The 11,634-nt window shown below is 50.1% G+C and overlaps 1 protein-coding gene across 1 annotated transcript; it reads left to right on the top strand.

The window, feature by feature from the left end:
- Positions 1-572: 572 nt before the first annotated feature.
- Gal3st3 (galactose-3-O-sulfotransferase 3) lies at positions 573-11,135 on the top strand. Its single transcript, XM_057778275.1, has 3 exons — positions 573-964; positions 4,477-4,714; positions 9,438-11,135. The coding sequence occupies exons 2-3, from the start codon at positions 4,590-4,592 to the stop codon at positions 10,609-10,611; spliced, it is 1,299 nt and encodes a 432-aa protein (XP_057634258.1). The 5' UTR covers positions 573-964; positions 4,477-4,589; the 3' UTR covers positions 10,612-11,135.
- Positions 11,136-11,634: the final 499 nt, after the last annotated feature.

The raw sequence follows: 11,634 nt of genomic DNA, 5'->3' as shown, positions 1-11,634 counted from the left end.
AAATAGCTGCCCATTTCAGTGCTGACAGTAACAGGACTCAGGAAGTTGCCTCCTGACTCCAGGATGGAGTAACAGTAGAAACCAGAAATAAACTGGAGTTTCTGGTTCCCAGTGCAAGAGACCCTAGACCTGGCAATAACTCTGGTCAGAAGTAAGACCTCTGCCGGATGGTGGTGGCGCATGCCTTTAATCCCAGCACTCGGGAGGCAGAGGCAGGCGGATCTCTGGGAGTTCGAGGCCAGCCTGGTCTACAAGAGCTAGTTCCAGGACAGGCACCAAAGCTACAGAGAGACCCTGTCTCGAAAAACAAAAAAAAAAAAAAAGAAGTAAGACCTCTGGACTCCTGTAGGCAAGGCATAGGTGAATTCCTAAGCTGCCTCAGGAGAGCTGAGGGACAAGCTAGAAGGGAAGAGAACCAGACAGGGCTAGTGGTGGGAAGTAAAGGGGAAGAGAGAGGAAATACAGGTGGCTGCAAGTGTACCTGAACCTCTAACTCGGCCTCAAGACGCTGCAGTGACCAACAGGACCCAGTAGTGCTATAATGTTGAAATTTTACCTTCCCAGCCTCGGTTTTCATGCCTGGTGGAGAAAGTGTGTTGAGCACAATGGTGTTGAGCGCTCTACAAGATTGCAGGCGGAAGATCCAAAGATGCCAGTATCACCGGAAAGTGCTCAGCAGCAGCAGGCAAGCTACAGGGTCCCCCTCCCTTGAGCCACCAGGCCCCAGCCCCCGCCCCGCCTCCGGTGTGAGATGGGGGGCGGGCGGCAGGCAGAGCTGAGCTGAGCTGAGCTGAGCCGACAGACACAGACGCTGCCACCTGATCCCATCCAGGCGCAGCAAGGCAAGCTACCGGCACAGGCGTTCACGGCCCCGTTACCTTCAGACCCGGGCAGATTTCAGGAAAAGGAACCCAGAGGAGTGGAGGGTAGCCCCTTACCCAAGTTGGAGACAGAGCCTGCCTGCGTGAGTACTGCAGCAGCCAGCCAGGGCTGGAGGAAACAAGGGTGCACTGCAAAGGGGATGGGAGCCTGGGCAGTTGCAAAAGATTATCTTGGGGGCCTAGTGCCAAGAGAGCTTGAGGGGGTGGCACGGCACCCCCAGGAAGCAAGGAAAGGGATGAATCTGGCCTATTCCCTATAGTGACCAGATCTCTAGGAGCGATTGGGAGGAAATGTGGGGCGCGGTGGGGGTGGGAGTGGGTAGTAATGGAGAAAGGAGAATGAAGAGAATTCAGAAGCACGGATAAAAGCGGGGGTGGATAACAGAGCAGAGACTGGGGAAACCTGGAGCAGCGGGAAAGGGATGGAAAGATATTCAGTCTCTTAGGCCCTATTGTTTTATCCTCTCGGCCCTTTTCTCTTGGGGACCTGTGTGACCTGGGATATGCCATGCCCCAAGTCAGGTTAAAACTCCACATCACTGAGAGGACAGATCCCAATGGTCCAGGCCTCGGAGCCACTTCTCCAAGGACATTAGCATCAGCCCTGGAGCATTGAGGGTAGATGAGAAAGAGATCATTTGGGAGAAGGGTGGACATCTGCGTTACTTTTCAAAGCTCTAGCTGGCAATACCATTTCTTCTTTGGTTCCCCAGGGAAAAGAAAGCAATTTACAAAACTGGGCAGCAGCCTGAGGTAGATTGCTCTGACTAAAATTAGCATTGCTATTCTGATAAGGCTGGCACCCTGACGTGCTGGGGAGGTGAGGGAACCTCTTTCTCGCCATAGAAAAGACGCTGGAGATAGGGACTAGGTGAAGCCTCTCTGGGCAGCAGTCAGCGCCATCCCTCCAAAGCTGAGCACCAGCAGCTTGGCCACCAATTCACTTCAGCCTCAAGACCAGAGGAAAACTCAGCCCAGGGATCTCCTCCAGGCCCTCACTGCTAAGTCCTCCACAACAGAAATGACCTGGCCCAGAGAAGGCAGGCATGCCTGCTCCAGTATCCAAGTCCTACTATCTCTCTGGACCTGGAATGGTTTCTCTGGCTGAGTGTCCATATGCAGGATACATGGTTCTTGCTTTCAAATACCTGAATGTCTGTCATGAGGAAAAAAATCTGCCTTGTGCTCTTAAAAGTGGTACCTGCTACAGCACAGAATAGGAGACAAAAGGAGAATGTCACAAGGCAGGGTGACTGGTCCTTACAGCCCCGGAGAGGTTCTTGGGATTGTGGGCAAGAATGGACTAGGCTGTATCTGGAGGTGATAAGCAGCCTATCGTTGCCAGTGGCCAAAATCCCCAGTGTTCCCATCCCTGAGGACTGGTGCCTAGGGAATTCCTATACTAATGAAGGCCGGTTCCCCTTGTAGACCTTAGATAGCTCCCCAGATCCAAGCTTTGTAGTCAGTGGATAAAGTCCTGTTAGTAGAATGGATGGGGTACCAGGCAGCACCCCCATTCTCCATGACTAGGAAAAGACCCATGTGGCTCCCTGTACACTGGCCTCCTTGGCTGACTCAGACTCCTCTGAGAAATAAGGTGGTTTCAGCATGTTTAAGAGAGAAATAGACTTGCCCTCTATCTCTTGGGAAACCATCTGGTCACCAAGTTCTCCAAGCAGGACTTGTGGCAGAGAGAAACTTTGAATCCTCAAAGGCCCAAGAACTTGACTTCCTCCTACTGGAGATGAACCCTGCTCTGCCTAAGAAATCCCCAAAGTTAGGGAGGACCTAGGCTGCCTCTGCTGTGTCCTTGGTTGCCCTCTGTGGCCAGACCCTTGGCTCTCTCAGCTCCAAGATGATTACTGTCTCCCAGACTGGTGGAAGACACTGGAAGATGGGACATAGAGATAAGGGGAACTGTAAACAGGGCATCTTTCCACCTAGATAGATTTATGGGTAATCTGGGATTAACAGGGGAGGGGGCACAAAAGAGAGAAACTGTAAGCCAAGCCCAGAGTCAGCATTAGCTCATCCCTCCTGGGACAGGTGTCCTAGTTCCATATCCATGCATATTCTCCTAAGACTCCACACCCTCCTTCCCTTCCAAGAGAGTAGTGTGAGACCTGATGCGGAGTCTGAACCCGCAAGACACCCAGGAGTAAAACAAACCCACCCTGGCCTGGGAGCAGGCATGGCTGCAGGAGCTAATGTTGAACCTAAACTGCCAACACATTCTTAAAAAGAAAGAAAGCCTGGACAGAAACCAAGCCCTTCTCTTGCCTCTCCCTCTTCTGCCCTAGAATGAAGGCTTATCTCCTGCTGGAAATCCTCAGAGATGTATCTTTATTCCCCTACCCCTGCCCCATTCCACCCAGGCTGTTTTTCCCTTTGCCTTGGCTAAGCACCTGCACCAGTCAGTTGATGGAGTCACCTTTTTGGATGTCTGGATATCGAATCCAGACAGGGTTAAAGTCCTTTCCCTGTGGATTTAGTTCCAGGCCCTTCAGGCAGTGAAACAAGCAGGAGGGCTCAGAGTGCAGAAGCATGCAGAATTACCAGGCCAGGCAGGGATGAAAAATAAGGTTTCCTTAAATTATTTTTTATTTTATGTGCATGGGATGTATGTCTGTGCACCATGTGCATGCTTTGTACCTGCAGAGTCTAGAAGAGGGTGTCAGGTCTCCTGGAACTGGAGTTACACAAAGTTGTGTGCCACCATATGGGTGCTAAGAATCAAACCTGGATCCTCTGGAAGAGCAGCCAGTGCTCCTAACCACTGGGCCATCTCTCCAGCTTGAACAAATCAGTTTTGAATGGGAACAGCTCACATAAAGTTACACCTTTAATCTCAGCATTCAGGAAGCAGAGGCAGGTGGATATCTGAGTTTGAGGTCATCCTAGAATCCTGGACTACATAGCAAGCTTCAGACCAGTCAGAATTATCAAAGTAAGACTCATCTGTCTTTTGAAAAACTGAAATAAGAGTAACTTTGAGTTCCCAGTCTGCTATAACTGACTGTGTGACGATGAACAAGTGACCATCATCACTTAGCACCCATTTCATCACTGGCTTAGTGGGAGATACCTGTGTGGTGTTAGGAGTTAGTCATAATATAGCAGGCCTGTAGCACTAATCCAACTGAAGGAGATGAGGGTTAGCTGTTTCTGAGTTTATTCTCAGGGAACCCAGGACCACCCCTTAGCTCAAAGCGTCAGATGATGAGTCCTGAAAGAGAGAAGATCTTAGACTGAGACTTGTGTCCTGAGCCACAGGTTATTGCTGATGGCAGACCTGCAGAGCTAGATTCAAATGACAGAGACAAGTTAGACAGTCAGAGAGGTAAACACACAGGGCTCAAGAGACAGAACGGCTTTAGTCTTGATGGCTGGACACATCCCAGACCTGTAATTCCACCCAACACGAGTTTATCTGGACAGTGAGGTGATAGGGTCTTGGTGATGGAGGTGGAATTCGATCTGCTCTGGCATCTCTGTCCACCACACGCATTTAAGCTCTCTTTTGTCGAAGTCCTACTAAGCCTGGAGCATAGCTCCTCTGTCCACTGCAAACCTGTCTGTTTCCTTGTTCTGCCAGGCCTTTTCAGGAACACTGGCCCTGCTACCAGAGCCCCAGGACCCCCCATGAGTGCTGGTAACGGAAGTCCTGGATAGTGAAGACCTGGCTGGTCCAGGAGTGAGCACTCCAGCATGCCACCCATCCTCCAGTGCCTGCAACAGTCCACCACGATGATGAGCCGCAGGAAATTCCTCCTACTGGTACTAGGGTGCAGCACCATAAGCCTCCTCATCCACCAGGGGTCGCAGCTCAGTTGGTAAGTGGGGAGATCTCATTGAGGGGGTATGGATGGCCCCATAGGAGGAACTGTAGTCCAGAGCAACCAAAAGGCTTCTCTGGGCTTTCCTCCCTGCCTGTAATCCAAAAGTATTTTCCATATATATCCTCTAGAGCAGTGGTTCTCAACCTCCCTAATGCTGTGACCCTTTAATAAACTCCCTCATGTTGTGGTGACCTCCAAGTATAAAATTATTGTTGCTACTTCATAACTGTAAATGTACTACTGTTATGAATCATAATACAACTATCGGTGTTTTCCAGTGGTCTTAGGTGAACCCTATGAAAGGGTCGTTTGACCCCCAGGCTGAGAACCACTGCTCTAGAGCCAGCCGGGCTACGACTGAACTCTGTAAGAGTGAGTGAACTGTTCAGTCACAGAATCATTATCCAAGATTTGACTCTAGCCTGAGTCTTTCCTACAGCATCACAGCTGAATGCTTCCTCAAGGGCACCAGCAGCATTTTCTGTTGTTCATTCTTCTGAGACAGGGTCTCTCTTCGTAGCCCTTTTTATTTTATTTTTGGGTGCAGATTGCTTATCTTCATAGCTCTTTTTAAAGCTCTCTTTTGCAACCGAAAAGCTCCTCCTGGAACTCTTTAGAACAGGCTGGTCTCAAACTCAAAGACTGGCCTGCCTCTGCCTCTTTAGAGCTGGGATTAAAGGCACGCACCACTATACTTACCTGCCCTTGAGTTCCTGATCCTCCCACCTCCATCTCCTGAGTGCTGGGATACAGGTGTGTACTACCACACCTAGACACCAAGTTTATGAAGTGCTAGAGATCAAACCCATGGCTACAAGAATGCTAGGCTAGTATTTTACCAACTGCACTAAATCCTAAATCCTGCTAACAATTTCCTAGTCCATTACTTAGGGCATAGGCCTCCATTTCTAAGATCATGCCCTCAACTATACAACGTGTGAGCCTCTGGTCATTCCAATAGAGGGCACCAAACAATAAGAATTGGTGCTGGGCGCACGCTTTTAATCCCAGCACTCGGGAGTTAGAGGCAGGCGGATCTCTGTGAGCTTGAGGCCAGCCTGATCTACAGAACTATTGTCAGGACAGGTTCCAGAGCTACACAGAGAAACCCTGTCTTGAAAATAAAAAATTTTTAAAAAAATTAAAAAAAAAAAAAAAAGAATTGGTCTCTGTTCCTGATTCCCTGTGTAAACCCACCAAATCCCTAGACGTTTCAAGGTGTCAATTTCCCCTGTATTCCTGAGAATAGTATAAATAGACCCAGTGTCACTTGCCAAAAGATTTGCTGGTTTTATAGACGATGTTTGTATAGACATTATCCTGAGCCCAAACCAGCTACACACAGGAAATCCCCATGGTGTTCTCAACCCGCTTAGAGCTGCCCTTGTCACTTGATGCTTGGACAGCAGAAAAGAATCAGGAGTGAGTCAAAGCCTGTCCCCATCTGATAGGTAACCAGTAATTCCAAACGTCCTTGCTGCAGGATCAAAGAACAGAGGTGAAAACGGCATCAAGGCTATACTTAGGTTTAGAATGATACCTTAGCACACAGCAAAAGCTCAAGAAATGCACATATAAATAAATGGAACAGGTCTCCAAAGACCTTAATAGAAACATGTAACAAGCCGGGAGGTGGTGGCGCACGCCTTTAATCCCAGCACTCGGGAGGCAGAGGCAGGCGGATCTCTGTGAGTTTGAGACCAGCCTGGTCTACAAGAGCTAGTTCCAGGACAGGCTCCAAAACCACAGAGAAACCCTGTCTCGAAAAAACCAAAAAAAAAAAAAAAAAAAAAAAAAAAAAAAAAAAGAAACATGTAACAAGAACAACCAATGTATTGCTGCAAAGTTTGATGTTAACTCCCACATACCAAAAGGGATGAACTAGTTAAAGAAGAGAAATGAGAACGAAGACAGAAAAATATTTGGTGACTGAGTCCTCAATTTCTATACACTTAAAGTAAGATCCCTCAAGGATCTCCAAGGACTGTTGGCCCTTACACTATTTCTACATTTAAAATTTACCTTAGGCCAGTGGAGGTAGTTCACAACTTTAATCCCAGAACTCAGGAGGCAGAATAAGTGGATCTCTGAGGTTGACGCCAGCCTGGTCTACAAATCGAGTTCCAGGATACCCAGGGTTACACACAGACACAGAGAAACCCTGCCTCAGGAAAAAAAAAAATTACATTAGATAAAGCCAGGCATGGTGATGGTGATACACACCTTTGATCTCAGCACTTGGGAGGCTGAGGCAGGGGGATCTCTTTAAATTCAAGGCCAGCCCATTCTACACAGCAAGTTCCAAGGCTACACAGTGAAACTGTCTCAAAACACTTTAACCTTAAAACTTAGCAAAAAGGACTGGAGGGATGGCTTAGAGGTTAAGAGCACAGGCTGCTGTTCTTCCAGAGGTCCCAAGTTCAATTCCCAGCAACCACATGGTAGTTCACAACCATCATAATGGTGTCTGATGCCCTCTTGTGGCATGCAGACAGAACACTGTATATAAATAAATCTTTAAAAAATAAAATAAAAATAAAAACTTAGCAGAGAAGCTAGGTGTTAGTTAAGCAGGCCTGTAATTCCCGCACTCAGAAGGCTGAGGCAGGACCACAAATTCAAAAGCAGACAAGCAGACTGAGCAACACAGCCTCTGCAGGCTTGCCTGGATTACAGACTAACTCCTCCTCCTCCTCTTCTTCCTCTTTTTTTTTTTTTTTTTTTTTTTTGGTTTTTTGAGACAAGGTTTCCCTATAGCCCTAGGCCCTGTCCTGGTACTAGCTCTAGTAGACCAGGCTGGCCTTGAACTCACAAAGATTCGCCTGCCTCTGTTTCCCAAGAGAAAATGGAGATGGCTCAGCAGGTGAAAGTGTTTTCCAAGTGAACTAACGCCAAGGAGTCCCAGCCACAGATCCCAAGCTTGCCAAAGGGCACATGTGATGACTCACATCTTGAATCCCACAACCTTTTTCTTTCTTTCTTGTTTTTTTTTTTTTTTTTTTTTTTTTTTTTGGTTTTTCGAGACAGGGTTTCTCTGTAGTTGTGGAGCCTGTCCTGGATCTTTCTTTCTTGTTAACACAAGGTTTCTCTATGTAGCCCTGGCTGTCCTGGAACTATGTATTCCAGGATTGCCTCTAACTCACTAAGATCTGCCAGCTTCTGCCTCGAGAGTGGGATTAAAGTGTGTACCACCACTGCCTGGATAATCCCAGAATTCTTTTTCTTAACATATAATTTTTTTTATGTTCATTGATGTTTTGCCTGCATGTATGTCTGTGTGAGGGTGTCAGAAGCTTGGAACTGGAGTTATAGGCAGTTGTGAGCTACCATGTGGATGCTGGGAATTGAACCCGGGTCCTCTGGAAGCTCACAACCACTGAGCCATCTCTCCAGCTTCGAATCCCAGAACTCCTAAGGAGATATGGGAGATGGAGACAGTAGAATCAGCAAGAAGGGCATAGTCCAACTAACCTGACCTACTCAGTACAGAGACAGAAACAAGAGGCTTAGCCTCAACAAGGTAGAAAGAACAAATTCCAAAACTGTCCTCTGATCTCCACATGCATGCCATAGTACATGTGTATGTGTATACACACATGCGTGCTAAATAAACAAAAATTAAAAAACCAAGTCCACAAAACAACTACTGAAAACAAAAACATTTATTCTCTTTCCATTTCTTTAAGTCATGAATCCAAATGTGGCTAAGAACTCCTGATTCCAGGTCTTTTGTAGATTTTCAATTAAGGTGTCTTCCAGACATATAGTCTTTTCTGAAGGACTGACTGAAAGGGATCTGAAAAAGTTCGGATAATTTGCAGACTTCAGCTTTTTAAGCAGGTTGACGGAGTCGGTTCTCAAGTTTCTTTGAGACTGTCATCATATGTTTTCTAGCTAACTGCCCACGGTCTGCCTGCCTCCTTCTAATAAAAATTATCCTGGCTGGATGGTGTTGGTGCAGTCCTTTAATCCCAGCTCTCAGGAAGCAGAGGCAGGCAGATCTCTGTGAGTTTGAGGCCAGCTTGGTCAACAGCGCAAGTTCCAGGACAGCCAGGGCTACACACAGAGAAACCCTGTCTTGAAAAATCTAAAAAAAAAAAAAAAAAAATTAAAATAGCCCGGTGGTGCAGGCCTTTAATCCCAGCACTCGGAGGTGGAGGCAGGCAGATCTCTGAACTACAGGCTGGCCTCGAATTTACAGAGATCCACCTGCCTCTGCCTCCCAAGGGCTGGAATTAAAGACACCACCACACTCCCCAGTTTACTACCCCCTCGCTCTCCCCCCCCCCAAAAAAACCCTTTATTTGTATTGTAGATGGGCTACTTTGCATGCAGTGCCATATAAGGCCAGAAGAGGGCATTGAGTCCTACAAGATTGGAGTTAAAGATAATTGCAGCCAAAGGGGTCCTGGGAATTGAATCCGGGTCCTCTAGAAGAGGCAGCAAGTGTTCGTTCATAGGGCCCATCTTAAGGGCTAACAAGCTCGGTAGGGCCCATCTTAAAGGTTACCTACCACTTGACTTCTATCGCAGAATAAAGCCCAGGCCGGTCCACTATTTTGTTGTTGTTGTTTTTTGGGTTTTTTTTTTGTTGTTGTTGTTTTTTGGTTTTTCGAGACAGGGTTTGCCGGTCCACGTTTGCACACTGGCCACACTTGGTTCCCCCACATCGCCGCACCTCTGCATTTTCTCTTCTCACACACCCTGGGCTTTGCAGGTACCCCAAGTTGTTCCCTCTGAGCTGCCCGCCTCTGCGAGAATCGCCACCCCGTGCCAAGCACACGGCCGTGGCCTTCCTGAAGACTCACAAGACAGCGGGTACCACGGTGCAGAACATCCTGTTCCGCTTCGCCGAGCGCCACAACCTCACCGTGGCCCTGCCTCACCCGAGCTGCGAGCACCAGTTCTGCTACCCGCGCAACTTCTCGGCGCACTTCGTGCACCCGGCCACGCGGCCCCCGCACATGCTGGCCAGCCACCTGCGCTTCGACCGCGCCGAGCTCGAGCGCCTCATGCCGCCGGACACCGTCTACGTCACCATCCTGCGCGAGCCCGCCGCCATGTTCGAGTCGCTCTTCAGCTACTACAACCAGTACTGCCCGGCCTTCCGGCGCGTGCCCAACGCGTCGCTCGAGGCCTTCCTGCGCGCGCCCGAGGCCTACTACCGCCCCGGTGAGCACTTCGCCATGTTTGCGCACAACACGCTGGCCTACGACCTGGGAGGCGACAACGAGCGCAGCCCTCGCGACGACGCGGCCTACCTGGCGGGCCTCATCCGCCAGGTGGAGGAGGTCTTCTCGCTCGTCATGATCGCCGAGTACTTCGACGAGTCGCTGGTCCTGCTGCGGCGTCTGCTGGCCTGGGACCTGGACGACGTGCTCTACGCCAAGCTCAACGCGCGCGCCGCCACCTCACGCCTGGCCACCATCCCCGAGGCGCTGGCCCGGGCCGCGCGCGCCTGGAACGCGCTCGACGCGGGCCTCTACGACCACTTCAACGCCACCTTCTGGCGCCGCGTGGCGCGCGCTGGCCGCGCCTGCGTAGAGCGCGAAGCGCGCGAGTTGCGGGAGGCCCGCCAGCGCCTGCTGCGCCGGTGCTTCGGCGACGAACCGGTGCTGCGACCCGCCGCCCAGATTCGCACCAAGCAGCTGCAGCCCTGGCAGCCCAGCCGCAAAGTGGACATCATGGGCTACGACCTGCCTGGCGGCGGCGGTGCCGGCCCCACTACGGAGGCCTGCCTCAAGCTTGCTATGCCTGAGGTGCAATATTCAAACTATCTGTTGAGGAAGCAGAAGCGCCGAGGCGGTGTGCGATCGAGGCCAGAACCGGTCCTGGATAACCCTCCCCCTCGGCCCATCCGAGCACTGCCCCGCCTCCCCCAGGCTACCTGAGTTCTGTCCACCTCCCGTACTCAGGGCTTGCTCCATTGGGGCCCTTTTATTCCCCACGGGCTTGAGCCCTATGTCCAAATGAGGTGCATCTATCTGCATCTGAGCCTGCCACCCCGGTGTCGCCTGAACCCCACTTTCTGGGATGGCATTGATGGGCCACCCGCTCCTCCTTCCCAAATGGTTGGTGACTTTGACAAGAGATCCAAGGGCGTTTCAATACTGCCCACCCTGCCTTTTTCTGGGGACTGAGCACCCCACCTGTCTTTTCGGGGGCTGAGCCCCCACCTGTGTGAAGTGGATGACCACACACCCCAGAGAGGGCCTGAGGCCTGGGAAAATGACCGTGCTTCCTGTCAGCACCTGAGCGTTTGTCCTTCCCAGGGCTACAGAGGTCCCCTACTGTCTTCCAGGTTCTACCTTCCCTAGACACCTAAGCTGCTCCCAGTCACCCAGAACCAAGAGTTCTTGGGTAGGGCTTTTTGTTTGGTTCTTCCTCCACCTCTTCTTTTTTAATAAAATAACTTTAAATTATGCCGGGTGTATGTCAGTAATTGGAAGCTAGAACCTCCGGGTTTGAGGATGAGGCAGATCTTTGAGATTCTGTGACTGAACCCAGACTTCATCAAGCTCCACACCCTTTCTCAGTCCTTTGACCTGGCACACCCACAGTGACCATAGCCTTCTGAGCCCCACTTATTTGACCAAATGCCTCTATTCATCAATTCAAGCACATTTCCCTAGCATCAAGTTTGGGGACGCAGATGAACAAGGAAGATAGGGCCTCAAACCTTAAGGAGCTCCTAGGGACTGAGTCAGAAGCGAACCTGGGACTGCCACACGGTGTTGACAGGCTGGGAGCAGGGTCACTTTCAGGCAAGGGGTGGGGCTTAACTCCAGTGTTACCTCCCCCTGGAAGACCTTGACTTCACCACTGGACACCCTCTTCCACAGAAGCTCTGACAGGACGTGGTGGCAAATGCCTTTAGTCCCAGCACTGACTGGCAAGTGTTTGAATTTGAAAGT

Source organism: Chionomys nivalis, chromosome 8 (genome assembly GCF_950005125.1).
Source record: "Chionomys nivalis chromosome 8, mChiNiv1.1, whole genome shotgun sequence".
Taxonomy (NCBI): domain Eukaryota; kingdom Metazoa; phylum Chordata; class Mammalia; order Rodentia; family Cricetidae; genus Chionomys; species Chionomys nivalis.
This window is presented reverse-complemented; position numbering and strand designations above follow the sequence as displayed.

Excerpts from the sequence above, each read along its gene's own strand:
- Gal3st3 (XM_057778275.1), top strand. The coding sequence starts at position 4,590 with ATGCCACCCATCCTCCAGTGCCTGCAACAGTCCACCACGATGATGAGC. Across the intron at positions 4,715-9,437 it reads CAGGGGTCGCAGCTCAGTTG|GTACCCCAAGTTGTTCCCTC; the intron begins GTAAGTGGGGAG and ends TGGGCTTTGCAG.